Raw genomic sequence first — 20,229 nt, 5'->3', positions numbered from 1 at the left:
CCGTTAGGTCCAGGAGCTGTAATTTAATGATACTGCAGCCTTCTCTTCCAAGAATCAGAAAGTAAGCTGAAGATGACAGATAGAAGGAGAAAGATGTGTCTACAGGGAGTTGTCAGCCTTTCTCTGTTTTCCCCATAAGTTGTGTTTAAGATAGTCTCTCCAAAGACAGCGTGTGAGTGGTGTGTTGCTGTGTTACATCACATCCTCAGCTGCTTTAGCCTTGAAGAGGTTGAGCTCTGAAAGGCACCATTCTTGACAGCGCTAGCTGTTATGGTTTATGCAGCCAAGAGACATCTCAGTGAAACTCTTTAAGAAGCAGGCAGGTTTAGAAAATTGTATGAAACATACAAAAGTTAGCATTTATTCTTACTTTTTGTTATGCTTTCCATATATTTTGTGATCAGGGACAAAATTGTTTCGTTAGATTTTTTAAAAAGTAAGTTGAATCTTATCTAGCTTTTAAATTCAATTAAATCTGAAATCTCATCTGACTTCCTACTCTTATTTTTCAAAAGAGAGTACATACAAATAAAGCTGCCTTGCAGGCGGCAGATCCTTGGAGTGCCTAAAGGCCAAGATGAGTTTGGGAATTCAGGAAGCTAAACTTTTTGGTTTTCCTTAAACAATTTTTTTTCTGAATTGGATCGTAAGTGGTCAAAAGCAGAGTGACTACTTCTGATTTAGTGTGACACTACTGGCAGTGCAATTTTGAGGAGTATCTGGTGACTAAGCAATGCACCAATAAGTGAAAGTATTTAGAAAGTTACAAGGGCAGTCTGAGCAACTGGAACCAGTTAGCGTTCTTCCAGCATGAATGATTTTTAAAAATCACTTCCTAAGAGAGCTGAAAAATGAAAATGGGTATCAGCAAATACTCAACAGTGACACAGAGGGGTTGGCTAGTGTAAGCCTGACTTCCACTCACTTCCCTGACTTGTACTGCTGGATACAAGAGGACTAGCAAGCACGAGGTTTTTGAGATTGATTATTGATGTTTTGATGACTTTTTACTGTGGACTTCTGGCCCGTGTTTGTTAGAACGGTGCTTTTCTACACAGGTTCTAAATCTGACATGATGTGTATGTAGACTTTTCAATAAAAGATTTGTAAAAGGTGTGGTTTTATGCTTACTGCACCCTTCTAATTTGTATACAAAGAAAGACTGCATAAAAAGCAGGAAAATGTACCTTGGAAATACCCTATCTTTTCTGTTAATTGCAGCTATATATACACTCTCAAGTTTCATTATGTTCCTTTCCAGCAGAGGTATGACACATACTAGACCAGGAATTTTATTCTTATGCCCCCACAGCTTTATCTGTAGGTTGTTTCCCCAGTTCATCCTCTGTCAGGTCTTTAAAATACCACCCAGAGCACAGATTTGCCAATAATAGCATTCCAACTGTTTGCTATGTTCATAGAATTTCAGTGTGGTGTCACTTTTTTTTTTTCCCCCCAGTTACTGAGCCTTGTCCTCTAATCTGAAAAACAGATCCATTATTTTTGATGGGAAAGAATCTAGTCTCATGTTGGTGACAACAGTTAAATAGAAGGGTGTTGGGATTCGGGTTCTGTTCAGAAGCATGTAAATGTATGTTGCTGGATCATGTTGTATGGTGGCATTGTGTTGCTGGGTCTGGACAAGCAGTATGTTCGCAGGTAAACGTTTCTGTGCAGCTTCAGAGAGCTGAACAGAGGTCTGAAGTTTCTGGGAACATGCCACACAGAAAAAGAGGCTGACTGTCACACAAGGGTATATCTATATAGGATATAGCTTTGGAGGATATGAAAGCCAGTGGGAAATAAATAGAAGGACTGGAGAATGCAGGTGTCAAGAATTGCAGGTATGCAGTGGAGTCTTGAGGCCAGATACCTGCATGTTGTCTCTATGCTGCAAAATTCAAAGCATGGTACAGAATGTTTTTGATCTCTATCTCTAAAGAGCTTCAGCAGAATCAATATAACCTTACTAATTTTCTTTTTTTTAAGGTTCTAAGTTGTGGATGAACTAGGAAGGGGCTGAATGCTAAAGCATGATGCATGCCTAGCTTTGAATGTAAATATATCCCTTCTTAATCACTCAGTAAGCAATGCACTCGGGTATCTTTCAGCTATCAAGATATTCCAGAAATACTTGGCATTTCAGCAAAGCTAATCATCCAAACAACCAATGAGAAATCTGTATTCCAGAAGTGGTAAAAAATCAACGAGAACATGCATTAACTGTCTAAAGGAGCGTTGTTTGAATGGTACCCCTGAACTGAGTGAGATGCAATTATACACAATGCAAGGCTGTGCATAAGATTAATAAATAATAAATGGGGATCTCTTCACTTGAAACTTGATAAGGAGGAGGAAGAAGCAGGCAAGCTATTTGACTCACAAGATAAGTAGTATCTCCAATATAATGTATCTGTAAAGGTTACCGTGATCATAAAATGCATCAGGGCAGTTGTTGCTAGTACAGCTTGGGTTGTTTAGTAGCATTTTACAGGATTCTGTAATTTGCTAATTCATGTTTACAAAAGATGAAATGAAACTAATTTCAGGTGTTGTAGAAAAGAGCTATTAGGAAATTCAAGAGAATAAGGAGCCTATTTTATAAAAGGAGAGTAGAAGAGCTTGGTTGGTTTGGCTAAAAATGAGTTTTGTTAGGTAAGTAAACAACAGGGACTTAAAAAAAAAAATCATGTAAAAAAAAATGTAATAGTTAATGCCAGAGCTGGTTTAGAGCCCAGTTGGATGTCAAATGGTTGTGAATAATTTTTATCTAATTACAAGAAACCTCCTGGCTACATCTAGAACAGCACTCCAGTGGGAAATGTATGGGTAAAAGAACCAACTAAAATTGGTCCTGATGCTTTTATGTAGAATCCGTCTATGATGGATCTTGATGTATGATAATGGAGGAGAGGAATGAAGCTGCAAATGCAGGCAAATAGACTTGATTCATGAGGTCTGTTCCAGTCCTTGAGCCCTGACAGTCCAGCAGCAGAAAATTTAGATCTCCTGCCTCCAGACAGTAGTGAAGTACTAAAAAGGTCTCTGCACGAAGGACATGTTTACTTTCCAGCCATTAAGCAATTTTCTTGTCTCAGCTCCTTAGTAGAGGGATATATTGATCCATACATAATGTATGGTAAGGAGCTCCACCATATGCCTGTGTCTTTTCCTTGTTCTGGTTTGGAATGACAACTTTTGTACGTCTGAGCCAGGTTAGTCATTTCATTCCTGGCCTCTTTATTTGGCACAGGTAAGTAGATTCCTTTCATAGTTCTTTCTGGCTCTGAGTACGTTTTGGCTGCTGAAGCAGTGGGTACGTTACTTTCTAAAATGTATTTGGTTACAGAGCAAATTGAATTTGAAGACAGCACTGCAATGGCATAGGCTTATCTTTGTGTCTGGTCCCTGCTTACTGCTTTATCAGATACTTTCTTTCTGATAATACATATTTATTAACATTGTTGAAAGCTTTTTATCAACAACAACCTTTGTCATAGATGCTCTTAATGTTTGAGCTTACATACTTTCCCTGTGTGGTAATTTGCTTGAGATTTAGAGAAAACGATTCCTTGTTGAAGTGATCTGTAGAGTTTATTGTGGAGAATCAAGGAACCCTTGTCACATAAAATTTGATCTTTTGGGTGTTTTAAATTTTAAAAGCTAAAACAAGTTTGAAAGATTTAAATAACGTTCTTAAAAGTCTTTATTAGTTAGCCTGTGACAATTTTTTTTAAGCTAACACAGATCCTGAAAAACCCTTTTGAATCGTTTTCAATGGTAAAACGTGAGGTTTGCAGTAGGAGTTGGTTGAGGGTGTTTAGTGATCTGTATGATAGTAGAAACATTTCACTACAGAAGAGGCTGCCAGTGTTGGTATTAAGCATGGTGCCTTTCTATGTTGTCTGACTGAGAATGTTCTTTTTTATATGTACCCTGATTGTAGGCTAATGATTTTGGGACCAAACTTTCTGCAAAGCTTTTTGAACCTGAAAATTCTTGTGTGTTGACCTTAACTCATTAGAAAAATCAGAAGTCTTAATCTAAATGTTTAAATATTTATCATGTCAGTTGCAATGTTAAGAATTTTCAAGAGCTATAATTTTTCAGTCAAACTTCCATTTTCACTGTCTTCGGAGCATCTCCTATTGTAGCTGGATTCATAGGCTTGTCTTGTTACTGGTGAAAAGACAGAAGAAAAGTACGTCTGTGAAATGAACTATAATCACAAGGCATCATGCTCGGGGTGTTTGAATTCCACCTTCATTCTAGCTTCAGAAGCTTTTAGCTGCAGAAGTCTCAGATGCAGCCCAGGTCACCCACTGAATTATGACATAATCCGAGCAAGCACATTGACTCAATCATTGCTTCTCCTGTTTTGACCATGGAATCCTCTACATACCTGTAATTGAACAGAACATGAGGCTGCAGTGGGACAGCCAGAAGCCAGACATCAAAGACATGCCAGAGCAGAGACTCTATAGAGACAGTATATAAATGTTACGTTTCTCTCTCTTCAAAAAGAAAGGCTGTTTGTTTACTTGGGTTATATTGTTTATCCCCAAATGCAAATGGTAACAGCAGCAGGAAATAGGTTAACGCACTTGCCCAGAACTGACATCTGAGGTTTTTAGCTCTTTGAATGTACCACATAATCTGAACCTGTACCTCCCCGTTTCCAGCAGAGTCCCCTAGCCATGAGGCTTCAGGGTATTGGAGTTTAGGCTTTTCTCAGTGTCATTTTTGGGAGATGGGCGTTTTCACCTCAAAAAAAGAAAATATTCTAGAGGGGAAACTACACGGGAAGGCAATCTGCCATCTTCTGTTGATGTATTGGGGACTGCTGTATGATTTAGGTGAACTCCTGGGTTCTGGTTCCTATTTTAAAGGCTAGCTCTGTATTTTCCATTTAGAAACTCATGGATTAAAGGAGTTAAATGACTCTAGCAGGGACAGGAGCTTAGTGTGTTGCTTTCTGGTTTCTAGTGGCCTCTCTTCAACAGAGCTGACCCAGATTATTCCATAGTGTGGTGTTCATAGCACTCTCCTAGACAGGAGCAAGCTGTGGGGTTAATCTGCTTGAGCATAGCAAGAATTTAGCCTACCTGCTAATTGAACAGAAGACCTTTTCCCGACAGTAGGAATCTACTCTCAGAAAACTTCATGTACTCTACTGAAATTGGACAGAAGAGTGACTAGAGCAAGCCCGAACCAGGTACCCACTTGAGGGCATGCTGTGTGTGCTTAATGGTTTGTGTCATTTGGTATGAGGTGGCTCCCTGATAAAAGTGCAGAAGCACAGTGTTGTACTCTGGAGGTAGCCAGTGAATCACCCCGCTGAAGCCAAGTGTTTGCCTTAGATGCTGCAAAGTGTAAGGTGTGTAACATCAGTTTTCAGTTTGGCCTTATGTCTCATTTTTGTTGTGCAGTGATTGTGTAATTTGCTTCAGGCTTGTTCCCTACAGTTTGTGTCATAACAGAAGGATTTTGCATTATCAAATGTCACCTTTTGAATTGTCAGCTTTGGGGAGTGTTTTCTTCACTCATGATAACTGTGTAATAGTGTTACTTCAAAATGTATTTCATAGCTTAGAAACCTACATTTGAACATTTTGTTTGTGAAACTGCATGTCGGTGTTGGTAGATTTAAATGAACACCTCTAATACAGACATAAAAATAATTTTATGTAGTGAGTGTGAAGAAAGGAAGTCCTGTAGGACTGTATTCTCTTTCCATTTCTTTGCATTGTTACAGAAGACCTTTTCATCTGACCAGAACAGCAAACTCACTCACCTAATGCAAGAATTGCATCTAAGAGAGTAAAACTTCTGTGGGACAGATCTGTTCCGTGTGAGGGTTTGGGGTTGTTTGTTGGTTTGTGTTTTTTTTTAATAAATCAGCAGTTTTCATTAACCTTTTACCTTTAAGAACAATATTTAGCCCTGGTTTTGCACCCTGGAGGTACTCTAGTTGTGGAGCCAATGTCATTCTAGATTTACCTAGTTTCCTCTCTTTCTGCTGAATCACGTAGAATCCTGGATTATGGGGTTCCTGGAAAGCTGAGACACCCCATGTCCTCCTAATTTAGTTTTATGTCTTCCAGTTAGGAATGACCACTCCCAAATTGGTCCCTTTGAAGAAGAATATGTGTGGTATTTATTTTAGATACTAGAAGGACTTCAGCTGCTTATGATAATAATAATTTTTGTTCTACTTTGGTTTTATTTTAAATGGACATCTGAATCTGCATTGTATTTGTTTATATAATTAGCTTGAAGCCTAGACAACTCAGAGGTTTTCACATTAGAGTACACAATACTAGTAGATTCCAGGGACTCAGAGCAGTACATCTTTAGAGGTATCTGCCTTGGATAGAAATAAGAATCTGAGTTGGGCACTGAATTTTCTTTTGGCAGTTTTTTCTGGTATTAATTTCTTGCTTGACTTTCTGACACTATGTGTCATAATACTCAGTCACAGTTTGCACAAACAGGATTTTATTATATCCACAGTCTTTTATGTATTTTCATCCATGGTTTTAAAATACTTACCCTAGAATTTGGTAAAATTGTTTCAGCATTTATATGTATGCTATTGATTTTCTTAATCAATACATCATTTTACATATATGTATTTATATACATTATAAATGTATATAAATACATTTACATAAGTAATATTCAACATGTCATATTCAAGTCATAATCTGTACATAGGTATATATGCACACCCATATGTCTGTGTATAATAATTTGGGGCAAAATACTAAGAAATTTTCACAAGAGGGCGGGGAGCTTCTCTGAATGCCAGTTCTGAGACAGCAGAACATGCCAGATAATTTTGCACTCTAGTTTCAAATCAATGTAGCCAGGTAAGCATGCACAGAAAAACCAACTTCATTAGTGTCGTAAGTTGAAGATAATGATACTGAAAAGGCCTTTACAAGTAATTATACTACGTAATTTCATTTTTTAGCACAGCTGGGGGGGGTAGGGGGTGGGGGTGGGCAGGGAGTTGAGGTTAATGCTTGTTCCTTCCAAGATCTCACTTCTCTGAATCAACATGCTCTTTTGTAGAAGCCACTGTCTACGCACCAAGAACTGCCAGCTGTGGAGACTCACTTAGGCTGTTTGACGCTTAACCACAAGTAGAGTAGCTATCAGTAGAAGTGCTTTAACTTTTTAACTTCCCAGTCTGCTGCAGTGTTACAGTGTTATATGGGGGTGAGGGGTGGAGGGGTGGTAACAACTGTTATGAATAAAAAATACATTTCGGAAAAACTACGAATTCTAGTGGTAACAACTGTTGGATGATTAAATTGCAGTTTATCCTGAATGTTGTCAATCAAGTGGAGCATGATTAACCAGTATATACAAATAATTAATATTAGTCTGAAAAAGTTGCGGATCAGTACTGCTCAGCTTAAGTGCTAGGTATTTAGGCTCTCCTTGAGGAAAAAGCAAAGCAAATACGCAGTGCAGTTAGATTAGAATGAGTGCAGATTATTTTTCCTGCTAAGAATAAAAACATTTTTGTCAAGGTATCTGTGTTAAGAATAGTGTGTCATATTTGACTCCCTTTGAATTGCAATGATTTATGGTTCACCTGATATTTAAATTGGAAGACTATGAGGGAGAGAGAACAATTTTTTGACATAACTCTTCCACATAGTTACTAAACAATTGCCCTAAGTCTAAACCTAAAACAGCAAACAAAACAGAACAATTTAACAATCTAGGCTGCACAGTACAAAGTCTGTGTTGTATTTCCACATTAATATCTTTGATTCATTGGTACTTTTTTTAACAAAGTAGGATGGAGTCAATTCCTGTGCGACACAGTTGCTTCAGAAAGAATATATGAAAACTTTATTGTTGGAGTATCTCAAAAGAACTAAAATCCTTCTGCAAGCTCCAAAGTGTAACTTTGTGTTGTGGTTTGCACCGTGCAAAGGCATGGACTTGCAGTCTTTTTTTAATCACAAAATTGCACTGTGGTCTTTGTTTAGAAACAGGTGAAATGTAAGTACATTTAACATCTGAACATAGAAACCATTGTCACCTTTTTCCTTTGAAAGTATGTGAGGCCATTATAAAAGAAAACTGATAGCTGTATTAACGATAAAGTGTTACAGGAACCTGTCATCTCTGCACTTTGCCTATGAGAAGGGATTTCATGTCCTTCCCCCCGCCCCCCACCCCTCAAAAGTGTATGTATGGTTTCATGGGAAAGATCAGGATCTCCTCAGGATGTAATCTTTAGAAATAACTGTAGTTAGGCTTCATAGCTTTCTGCTCTTTTATCCATTATTCCAAAGCCTCTATGGATGAAACTGATACTTTTTTCCCCCCTGCTTTTGAAAGGAACTATGTGAACATTTTACCTTCAGCTTTTGCTTGCGTTTGCCAGCTTGCAGTCTACTGATAGATTTTTGTAGCCAATTAATACCTGTAAATGGATGTTGCTGCATTGTCAGTTGCCATTTCCCAGCCTTTGTGGCAAAAGTGCATGGATGGGGGAAGGAATTGTTTGTCAAGGTTAATTTAGAGCGGAAGGAATATGCTAAACTGACAGTACTGAAAACTGAAGTCTTCTGATGGCCTGTGTCCCTGCAGTGTTCACTGTTCCTTCTTGTGCCACTGCCCCAGCTCAGGCCTAACAGTAAGTCTTGCGTTTGCTTTTCTTTGTTAGTACTTGCTTTGATTACATTGCACCTAGTCAATGTAAAGCTGCTGATGCTTTGTGACAATGTTTTAGCGCCCTTTAACCTAAAGTACTAGTTTGGAAGTATTTCCCAGGCACGGCTTACAAACCAAATGTAGACCAATTGTGACTGTTGTTACTGGCCTTTGTAATTAATTGTAGCTGCTGGGAGCCCAAAATAAAACTTTGAAGTCTTAGCCATTATGTAAAAGACAGAGTGGTGCAACTATTTGTGGCATCTGGGACTATTGATTTGCTGCAGCCTGGTGGTGTTGGAGGGCCGTGCTGCTACGTCAGCTGTGCACTCTATTGTTTCAGCTGCCGTGGCCTTTGTGTTTGATCCTGTCAGTGCTTGCGTCAGTGATGCATATCATCGCTTGTGTGATGTCAAAGTGTGGGTGTTCGGTTATAGAGCCATAGTTAACCTAATGCGCTGCAGTAAATCCTGAATGCTGTTTCCTCCTGGGGATAACAGTGATTCATCGCTGTTCACATTAGACTAATGCTAAGTATAGCAGCGTTCATGAGCCGCAGTATCCACGCGGATTAGTATGAAAGTCATTGCAGCTCTCCAAATGTGATGGATGCCAGAAAGTGTGTGTTTGCAGCCAGGTCTGTCTGTACACCTCTTTTCTTAGGTATAAGCTGATTAGCAGTTCAGCTACACAGGTAAATCCTACAGAAGGATCTGGCTGAAGTAATCCTTTATAGCTTAATTATGCTAATTAACGTAAAAGCTTTCAACTGAAGAACTCGCATCGCACCAGCCAACGCCAATCGGTAGGCTACAGTAAAAAAGAGAGAGCACAGGAGTCCTGCGGGACGGCTAACGGGAGCCTTCCTCGCCGGGCTGGCCGCTGGTCTGGCTGCCGGCCGCGGCCCGGCGCGGGCAGGGCGGAGCGGCGGTGCGGGGCGGAGCGGGCAGCCGCGCACCTGAGCGAGCCGCCCAGCCCCGCCCCGCCTGCCGCGGCGCGCCGGGAGCAGCCGCCCGCCCGCCCGCTCGGCCCGGCCCGGGCGCAGCGCAGCCCGAAATGAGCGGTAAGGTCTCCCGGCTGCCCGGCTCGGCCGCCGCGGTGGAACACAAAAGCAGGGCGCGGCGCTGCAGGCGGCCCCCGCGGCTGGCGCTCGTGCGGCGGCGGCGGATGGGGGAGAGCTGAGGTGGCTGGAGAAAGATGTGGGGAACCCGACCGCTGCCGACCCCGCCGGGGGCGGTGCGCGGGCCCGGAGGGGGGCCGGCCGTGCCGGGGGCCGGGCGGGCCCGGAGCCGCGCCGGGAGCGGGCAGCCCTGGCAGGCCGTGGCCAGCCCGGGCGTTACGGGAGCGGGCTGTGGGCGGTGACTGCCCCGGAAGAGCATGGGCTCACGCAGGCGGCCGGCGAGCGCTGCTCTGCGCCGGGAGCGCGGGGTGGTCACCGCCGCCCAGGCCCTTTTATGAGCGACTGAAAATGGAGCCATGCTGGATGCCGGGCAGGCGGTGGCGGCATCCTCAAATGTTCAGGTGTTGCTATGTTTAGATCGGTTTGTCACGGTTCTAGCGAGCGTGCAGTGCTGTTGATTATGCTGCACGTGTATGGTGCCCGTAATGAAGCATGACGAGGTTTTTACAGGCTGCTCAAATAAACGTGTTGGAGAAGTTAAGCTGCTGCTGGTGAAGGGGAGGTATTCCTCCGTTGCTGGGAAATTTTTTTAACGTATTTCCTCTTTCAGGACACGTGTTCTACGTTTTGTGTGATCTTTGATAGGCGCCTTGAGTTGTTATATTTTATTTTTTTTTAACTTAGGACACAGTGCTTACCTAAAGGCAAGTTTTCCCTTTCATAGCAGCGAAATAGCAGATTTCAGGACAATAATAAACAAAGTGTGGTGAAACAGCTGTTTCTTGGGTTCAGTTGAGTTTAGTAAACCTCTCCTGTGTTTGATGAGTCATTTTTGAAGAATAAAACAAAATGTTGCAATGTTTGTTCTCTCTCCCACAATGCTGCTTTTCCACTTCTTACATAAGAGAACTTGTATACCTGAACGTATATAAAAGGTTTGAGACCTTCTCTTACAAAAGCCATCAACATCCATAATACAGTGGTTTGGATTAAGTCACTTCCATTTGTGTGCAATATAGACAACTAGTTGTTTGCTTAACACAAATTTCCTGATGCTGCTGTTGGCTGGTTCTTTACAATCGGTCTCACTTCAGGGTAAAACACACCGGCTTTGTCATGGACCTGTGTAGCGATACCTAAAAGCATGAAAATTCCTCTTGCAGTGTATTTCACTGAAATAGAACAAGATCTTCACAGTAGTTGTTTCTAAAAGGAAAAAAAAAATAATCTGCTTTTACACTGTTTTACAGCATTTTACCTTTACAGGAAAGCTTGGGTTTTTTAAAAATTTTTGCAGGTAGTAATATGCTTTCTGCCAAGAAATCGATAATTTCACTGTAAAAATGGTGCTTTCATTAAAATACATAAAGTCTGCCAACTTTTTTCCCATGCTTTCTGTTTTCTTGATTGTTCCTCTGCAATCTAACTTCACTCCGCAGCCACTTGAAAATCTAATCAGAAGTAAATTGGAGTTCACCCTTAGATCTTTAATATATTTTCATTAATTCTGGAACTTCAAAGTGCTAAAGATGGAATGTGAGTTTTCAGACTACTAATTTGACTCTGTTCTAACATTGCAGTAGTTTTTTAGGTTCATACATTGCCTTTATGTGTTTTATTTTTGTGACTGCCACGTTATGGGTATACTGATAATGGCTTTGTGGATCAACCTTTGTACTGGATCGTAGATAACTGGGGTAGGGATTTTTTTGTTTGTTAGATTAAAAGCACTAAATAAGTAAACTTGAAAAAGATTGTTCTTTAGATATTTAAAGCAAAACAAAACAAAAAAGCCAGACAGAAATATCCACCAGTCCACAAAGAAACAGGCTGTTCATATTAGAGTTCCTTCATCCCCCAAGGACATTGAGTTTGCTGTAAAAAGTTCAAGTAACTGAAGTCTTAGTTCTCAATTTACCTGAACCTTATATAGTTCAAAATTGTGAGTTTACTAAAAGTCACAATGTTTTGTATTCATTATGGAAAAACTACATGTAAGCAATACAAGATACAAGCTGTGTTCTTACGTAAGAATGTAAACTGAGATTTGGTTGAATGGTAGCTTACAATAAATATGCTCCCGTTACTGTTGACATTTTTTAATTTATTGTAAGCTAATGCTTTGAAGCACTTTTTCAGCTTCTCATTCACATCTTTTTTACTTCCATTTCTTTTTAGTACTTCATACTCGGGGAGAAACTTTCACTGAAATATTTTTGAGTTTCAGCTGAGCAAAAAGACCTGAAGAACGTTTGGTTCTCAATTTATAGCTTACTGTAGTCGTTATATTTTTTGCTGTTACACAGTTCAGTTAATCTTTTAATTAAGGCCTTATTATTTAAAAAGTCTCTTCAGCCTCTCCCCCAGTTGTAGGTTAAAATGTCAATAATAAAGATGTGATTTTTTTAGGTAGTAGATTTCAAAACTTCCATATCTTAATTCTAAATAAGTCCCTATAGTACGTGTAATCAAGTTGGATTACATGCTACTTTTTTAAAGAATGCTTTTTGTTCTGGTTCTCTGCTCTTGGCATTTGGACAGTTGTCTTTCCTTTTCTGTCAAGGTAATACTTACCAAAATGATGTATGCTAATCTTATATGCTGCACTTCGCATTTACTTAGTACTTTCCATTTGCAGATCTTAACTGAGTTTATAAAACATTAACATGTAACTGTGAATTCCCTTTTCAGAAGCATTACAGAAATTTCACTAAGAGTTGGATTGGTGCTTTGGTTAGCATCACTACACTGAATTGGAAATGTAGAGGATGTAGCTTGGAGTATCTGAATCCCAACCTTATGCACTTGCCACAAAGCCTGGTCAGATTATATTGTGTTTCAGTTTTTCTTTGATAATTAAACTTCAGCAAATATTGCCTTATGTATTTTTGAATACAGGAATCTAAGAATATCTGTAGTCTCTCCCTCTTGAAGCCTGTGCCAGCATGCTTGCTCTGATAGAGGCTTGGTATCAAATACTAAGGGGGAGAGCATAAGAACAGGGCAGGCACACAGAAATAGCTTTCTTGTTTCTAGCTTTCTGAACCAAAAGTAATACTTGTTTTTTACAGCTCTTAATGGATTACCTCTTGCAGTGTGTTTAATTTCTCCTGAAACTAACCTTTGGTTTCCACAATGTTCTTAAAGCAGCAGTGTGTTACACAGCTGTGTGTTTGAAGAGGAATGAGAAATTCCTTGGTCAGCTTTAGATCTTTGACCTGGTGATTTAATATCTCTGGTCCTTGCACATGAGAAACTGAAAATGATCTATCTTTCCATTTTTAGGCAGTTTGGTTTTTTTAATAGGTCTTTTACTATTCCTCTGCTGCCAGCCCTTTTGTTTTTTAACTATCTTCAGGTGGAAGTATCCTGGTGTCTTTGATTTTTTTTCTGATAAACAGGAGAAAAGCCTGTAAACTTTTTTTTGGGTCATTTTCTAGGTCTGTGTGTTCTTTTTGAAAGGTGGAGACAAACATAGCGCTCAAAAGTATTGAGGTACAGCGTGGATTTATACCATAGCATAATGTTTTCTGCTTGTTCTCTGTTCTGTTAGTAACGATTTTTAATGTTCTTTTTCTTTCTGCAAATGCCACTGACCAACGCTTGGCTGATACTTCCTTAGAAATATATTAGTAACTTCATAGTGTGTTTGTTTATAGCTAATTTATGGCTTATCACTGTAAATAAATACTAGTTTTGTCCAGGTACATTACTTGGTACTTACCAGCAGTATTTCTGCTGCTTTTTTATCAGTTGGTCATTGAGTACTGTGAGATTTTTCTACTAGCTTTCTGAGAGCATACCAAAAATTTGTTACCTCGCTGTCCATTTCCTTTTCCAGTTTGCTAATACATTGAACAGGTTCTTTGTGTGCCCATGGGACTCCGATGGTCACTCTAGGCACTTAGAAAGCTGATCATTTACTTCTCTTTGTTTCCTGTTCTCCAGCCAGTTAGTTAGTTATTCACTAAAAGCCCTTTTCCCTTTTTAACTGAAGACAGCATTACTTCTTTAAGAGTCTTTGAGAGAGATTGTGAAAAGCTTTTGGAAAATCCAGGTATGTGACAGCATCCCTTTGTTTTTTGAAGGTATCAGATTTTCCAGGCATTACTTCATCCACAAATGCCACCTTAACACATTCCCATTGTGTCATACTTATCTAAGTGTCTACGAACTCTGTTCTTTCTGGTTTGCATGCTAGAAGGATCATCAGGGTATCACAGCTTTTCCCATTAGTAGGAGTAGACTTACTGGTTTGTAATACACTGGCTTTCCCCTGGGACCTTAAGTCAGTGTTGTGTTTGCCACTCCTGTGGGACTGAGACTACTTCAGGTGATAAGACTATAATAATAGAGCAGCAATTCTGTAATTTTCTTTACAACTCTTAACTAAATACTATCTGGTTTCAGCAATTTGTTTCAAATATTTTTTTGTTTTGTTTATGTTTTAAAGTCTCTTTTGTTGTCTTTCCATCTTGGGATACTTCTTTTGAATTGTTACCTCTTAAGTTTTTACATAAGCTCTTCTGTGAGCTTACTGACAGAGAAGGGAGAAATACAGCTGGTGGATTATTGTAGTTTCATTTCTGGTGTTTTTTTCCAAGAGTGCCCTTTGCTATAATTTTATCTGTACAGTTTGTTGCCTTTGTTTATCCATGTTATTTTGAATATTTTTCACAGAGATATTGCAGTTCAGTATGTTCTTTCAACTTTGTCAAATGATTATATGGTGCTGTACTGAGTATTTCTGTAACCCATTTAGGTCCTGCTCAGGTTCCAATGATGTCCCCAAATGGTTCAGTGCCTACTATTTATGTGCCTCCTGGATATGCCCCACAGGTATGTCCCTTCATTTCATTTTTACTTTATTTTGATGCAGATTATGGGAGTAGAACCATAATAGCTAATTCAGTAAATTTATGTGTCAAGTTTCAGAGTCACTGTGGTCAAGCAAGCAAGTAAGGAGACATGTCCCATAGTATCTCTGTGATGGGAGACTTCTCATGCTGTGTATGTGTCTGTTTAGTTATGTGTTTACTGCTTACCTGACAATACAAGCCCAGTTCCTTACTGAGTTCAGGATGCCAATGTACTAGATGTCCTTTGAATATAAAATACAATCATGACCCAGATAGCTCATTGTGCAGGACCTGTGCTGATTTCTGTGTTAGCAGATGTTTTCTCTTTCTGCTGATATAATTTTATATATGTACATAGTTCATGTCTGGGAAGTTCCCTGCAGGTAAGGAGTAAAAACAGGTCCATTAGAAAAAGTGTAGCAAACAGGATGGAAAAAATGTCAGCTGTCCATTGGGAATAAATTACCATATAATACATGTTTCCACAGCTTATCTGAAAATGGGCCTCTCGTTTTCTCACTGCTGTGCGATTCCTAATTTAGATGTCTGAAAATTAAATGTGAGCTAGATTACCTGGCCAGCATTTAAAATAGATTAAAAGGGTGATTCCTCTTGGCTATTTTTGACATTTGTATTATAATGAGAGGGTGTGACCTTCTAGGTGGTATCTCTTTCCCTCAGCTATAGAACAAGTCTAAGGGTTAGTAGGTCAACCTGGAAGTTAGAGCAGATGAATAGCTCTCTCCATGATGTACATCTTGAGAAAGAACTTAAAAGAACATCTCATTAAATTCTGTTGTTGTGACCAGCCTACTTCTGACTCAGCATGCATCCCATGGTGTATACTGAGAAGAGACTACAACACATAAAATGCAACCAGAAAACCCACAGTGTCTAGCAGATGTTGGACTAATTATCTGAATGGCATTAAAAAATTGTCCTCTAGCAAAAGAAAAAACTACTGGCTTGGGCAGTCTAATACCATGTGGTTCTAAGTTTCCTCTGTTGAAAGTTGGCTCATAAGTTGATTCGTGTATCCTCCATAGTTGAATTCCCAAACAAGCAGAAGAAAAATTAATTAAAAATAATCATAAAAGTCCATTTAGCTTTAGGTCATAGTAAAAAGTCTTGATTCCTATTAGAATTCATTTTTAAAGAACCAAAAGAATTTTTGACATAAGCGAGATTCTGAATTTTACCGTATTTCTTGAGTACTTAATCTCAGTTGATGAAGTACTTAATGTTTAAAAAGTTGGGTAACCTGTGCCAATCTGAATAATATTTATAAAATGAATTTATCCTTCAAGGACCGCTTGCAGCAGACAGGCTGAAGGACTGGGCCTTGCTGAGGCAGGCTTGTTAGCCTTTCCTTGGAGCTTGTTAGGGCAAGCAGGTGGTGTGCTAACACACCTCTCTGACTTTTGAACTGAAGGTGCCTCACATCTCTCCAGCTCAGAGTACAGGTGGAATGAGCTCATGTCTGCTGTTTTCATCTGAGGAAAAGTATCATAGTCCAGGGAAACCTGTAGTTTATAAGACTTCCGAAGTATTTACTGTTGACAAAACATACCAGCCATTGAGGTTTATGGTGGAAGCTCCTGTTACAAGCGAGATTTGATAGTAGTCTTGCAAACAGGAAGGTCTTAACACTATTGAGCTAAGAGTTATCCCAGATTTAATGCAATCCCAGCCAAGGAACTTCTGTGGTTTCTTCAGCCGTAGTAAATTTTTAAATGACAGCAACTGCAGATGTATCTTGAGAGAAATTAGAAACCAGCTAAATGTCTAAAGCCATCAGTCTGAAAGAACACCTTCAGCATAACCATCTTTTGTCTATCCATTTTCATTTAGTTCTGTTACGCATCTGCTTGCTTCAGTTCCTGTTTGGCAGTGATACAGCGTACTGTCCTCTATTAGAAGTAGGGGATAACTACAGAATAAAGCATATTTATTCTTCTTATATCACATAAATAAAAAGCAGTTCATAAGTTGATTTCCTTTTCCCTTCCTCTTCTTTTGGAACTCTAGTTGTAAATCTCTGAAAGCACATCTTCATTCATCCTCTAAGCTGTCTATATTCCCTGTCTGTAGTGAGTTTTCTAGTGATGTTTGTTTGGCTCACTCAACCAAACAGGCCTATGCCAGAACTGCATGTTTTGCTAGCATAATTAGGATAATAGATAGCTTGTTTACTTTTTTAACTTAAAATTTTATGATTGTCATGATCTCTTACTGCTTTTTGGAGGGTTTTTAGCTGTGTAGCTGCCTGGTAGAGGCCTAACATTGAATTCATGTTTGATTTAGGGGCACAGTTACAGACTTGCCAGACTCTTCATTTTACACTATTAATGTCCCTGCTGCTATGAATATTTTTGAGTTACTTAGGCTACTAGCAGACCCAAGAAAACAAATACATTGTAAACTAAGTAGTCTGTTTTTTTTAATAAAAGCTGCTTCCTACATAATCTGAATCTGCTTATAAAATCATGATAAATTGCAGGTTGGGTTTTTTTTTGTAAGCAAAAAGGACTTAATTAAAACTACATTTCAGTGTTTAGAGAATTTCATTGGACAGCAGAAGTTTTAATTATATTTACTGCTGTTAATATATCCTCCCTTTAGGACACCACACAGCTATGGTTGCACAGACTATAAGAGTGGTTGTTCTGTCCCAACAAGGGACAGTTTCTGTACACTGAAAATAGTCAACCCATTTTTTAAAGTCACACGGTATGTAGGTGTGTTAAAGCTGTGTTCACTTGGATTATTTATATTAATTTCTGGCTCTCTATTAGGTAAGTAAGGGGGGATCAGCTCCATTGTGCACATACTTCTATGGCTTCTGAATGTTATTCATATGCCTAGAATCTTCATTTTGCTGTTACACCAGGAGCATACAGCTGTGTCCACATACTGTCTTTCTCACTACAGCAGTGATGTTTTGAAACAATTTCCTAGACCAGCCTCCCTTACCTTGCATTCGTTAAGCTAGCAGGATAATTTTGGGGTGTACAAATTAGATTGCTGTCGGAGAAAACAAAAGCAGAAACTCCATTCCAGATTGTGTTGAAAGCAGCTTGGCACCAAGTGCTTTGATCTGTTGATTTGCTCCTGTTGTACTGGGTTACTCATTGGTGTACATGTATATGTCCCTACCTCGTTTCAAATGTCAGTGAAAACTTAATGTCATAGGGTTGCCTTGCCCTCTGCTTCTGAATGTAGCCATGACATTCCAGATTCTGTTCTTTTCCCTGTTTTCTAGGTAAATGTTTCATCCAAAACCTTGTATTACAGTCCCTGCTGTGGCACTACTTTACAGCATTTTGCTAGGAAGTGGAAAACAATTTATTAATTGGCATCCCAGACACTAAAGTTAGTGACAGCATGATGCGTAATAGTCAAATTATGCCAAGATCATCTCTGGATATTCCCAGCAGTCATGTATTTTTGTGAATTTGCCACTAATGATACAAACATCTAGAGAGGATAATGATGGCAGTCTTCCCTGTCTGTGATGTGCTTCAGGGAGAGACCGCTGGTTCTGGTCCAGTTGATGATGGCCCTCATTCTGTGAAAGAGCATTATCTGCTTCAGCACTTTCTACAGTACATGCCTTCGTGCCTGCTCTCCACCAGACCCCTACACGCTACAGACCCCAGACATGCTGCATGTACTGTGCACAGCATGCCTCAGCTCCATACATCTTACGTGATCACAGTTACTCTCATCATGGGATTGCATATGCTGCATTTGTTTCTTTGAACTTCTGGTAACATTGCTAAGGGCTGCGCTCGGGTCCCTCGGACGAACGCTGTCTTGTCACATCTCCCGCTTGCCATCTTTGCACAAGCCTCTTTGCACACTAGAGTCTGGCAAAGGTGGCTGCAAAGGCCCCTGCCCTGTTTTCCAAGTAGCATGTGGCTTCCTTCAGGGTGCAAGACGTTTTAACAGGTGAGGGAAGAAAAGGAAGAAAAAATTCCTTATAAAAACTACCTTGAGTTGTGAAGGAGTCTTGAGAGGGCTGGCCACCATCCTGCTAGGTTTTTGCTTTAACAGTTTGATGCAGATGATGGCTGCTGCATGCCTGCAGGTGCAGTATGGCAAGTGCCTCCTGGGGTAGTGTTGGTGGACTGCCTTGGGCACAGAGCAAAGACCTGACTCTTGTGCCTTTCCTCTCACCATTTATGCGGAGTGAGGTCTGTCCACCCACCACATCACTTTTAGGGACCAAGGTAGTCGTTGCACTGTAGAACATACAGAACACACATAGTGTAGCATACAAGCAGTGTGACTAAGGGTGGAAACAGGACCCTGGGAAGAAGCTGGGCTTATGCTGTAAGTATAACTGGTTGCTTATAAGATGTTACAGTCAGATTTTTTTAACAGTATTTTTCCCTTTCACACTGAGAAGTTAATGCCATTGTTGCAGTTAATACACTTAATGAGGTAGCCCTTTCATTGTCCTGTCTTTTTTTTCTTATGCTCTCCTGTTTTCCTTTTCTCAAAGTGAAGGGTGTTACTATTCCTGGTATTGTTTAAGTATCTGTAGAAACATACCTTTCAGACTGTCATTTCTCTTCTGTTGTGTGGTTTCTCTCATTGTACAGGTTATTGAGGATAACGGAGTTCGAAGGGTTGTGGTGGTTCCTCAGGCTCCAGAATTTCATCCTGGTGGTCACGCAGTGATACACAGGCCTCCGCATCCCCCACTGCCTGGCTTCCTTCCACTTCCAGCCATGATACCCCCTCCACCACGTCATATATACTCACCTGTGACCGGAGCTAGTGACATGGCAACGCAGTACATTCCACAGTATCACACCTCACAAGTATATGGGGAGCTGGGTAAGTAGCTTATTGAATATTGCAAGTTCTATGAAAGGAAATAATGCTGTACTCTTTTCCATCATCTGTTATGCTGATATACAGGCTTTATCAAGCAAGACTTACAGCTTGAATGAGAGCTATACAAAAAGTTTTATGAGGATACCATTTTTGTTTACTGAAGCTTATTATCCCACAAAAAGTTATTTTAATAAATTAGACTTGTCAGTTCAGTGATCCATTAAACATGCATATTATTTTTTATGTGTATCAGTTATAGGTTTGCCCAGGAAAGCAGTGCACGAAGTGTTTGTAGTGATGCTGATGCCTTCCCCTGAGTTTCAGTGTTTAAATCCATACCTGAGTACTGTTCTGAGATCTCATATCTTGCAAGTATCCTGTTTGAAGCATGAAACAAGAGGTCTTAGTATTGATTCTGAAAAAAAAAGTGTTCTATTTTTTATAAAACTGTATGCATTTAGTCCAATGTCCATATTGAAGTGCAGTTTGAATAATCAGGTGCCACCAACCTAAACTCAAACTGTAGTTGAAGCTGTCTTTGGTAGTGCTATTGACGTCTGCCTTTAATACATTTTAGTGCCAAAGTGTATGTGTGTACTAACTCTGGTTATGTTGTTAGATAATATTTACATTTCTGGTAGACTTGATTTTCTTTAGATAAACTTATGTTATAAGGTGGATGCTGACCTTGAAAAACTTCCAGAGAGCAACACCAGGTTGCTGTTT

The 20,229-nt window shown here is 39.7% G+C and overlaps 1 protein-coding gene across 7 annotated transcripts in view; it reads left to right on the top strand.

Annotated features, from left to right (window-relative positions):
- Positions 1–20,229, top strand: part of FNDC3A (fibronectin type III domain containing 3A) — a 127,115-nt gene that overhangs the window by 55,704 nt on the left and 51,182 nt on the right. For 6 of the 7 annotated variants that reach the window (XM_037375914.1, XM_037375910.1, XM_037375916.1 and 3 more), the window contains 2 exons: positions 14,562–14,638; positions 19,266–19,503. In XM_037375914.1, the coding sequence (XP_037231811.1) occupies positions 14,562–14,638; positions 19,266–19,503 (315 nt within the window). Of the gene's footprint in view, positions 1–9,694; positions 9,743–14,561; positions 14,639–19,265; positions 19,504–20,229 lie in introns of those variants that run through there. The other variant, XM_037375915.1, reaches the window with a different exon arrangement.

Source organism: Falco rusticolus, chromosome 2, assembly GCF_015220075.1.
Source record: "Falco rusticolus isolate bFalRus1 chromosome 2, bFalRus1.pri, whole genome shotgun sequence".
Taxonomy (NCBI): domain Eukaryota; kingdom Metazoa; phylum Chordata; class Aves; order Falconiformes; family Falconidae; genus Falco; species Falco rusticolus.
This window is presented reverse-complemented; position numbering and strand designations above follow the sequence as displayed.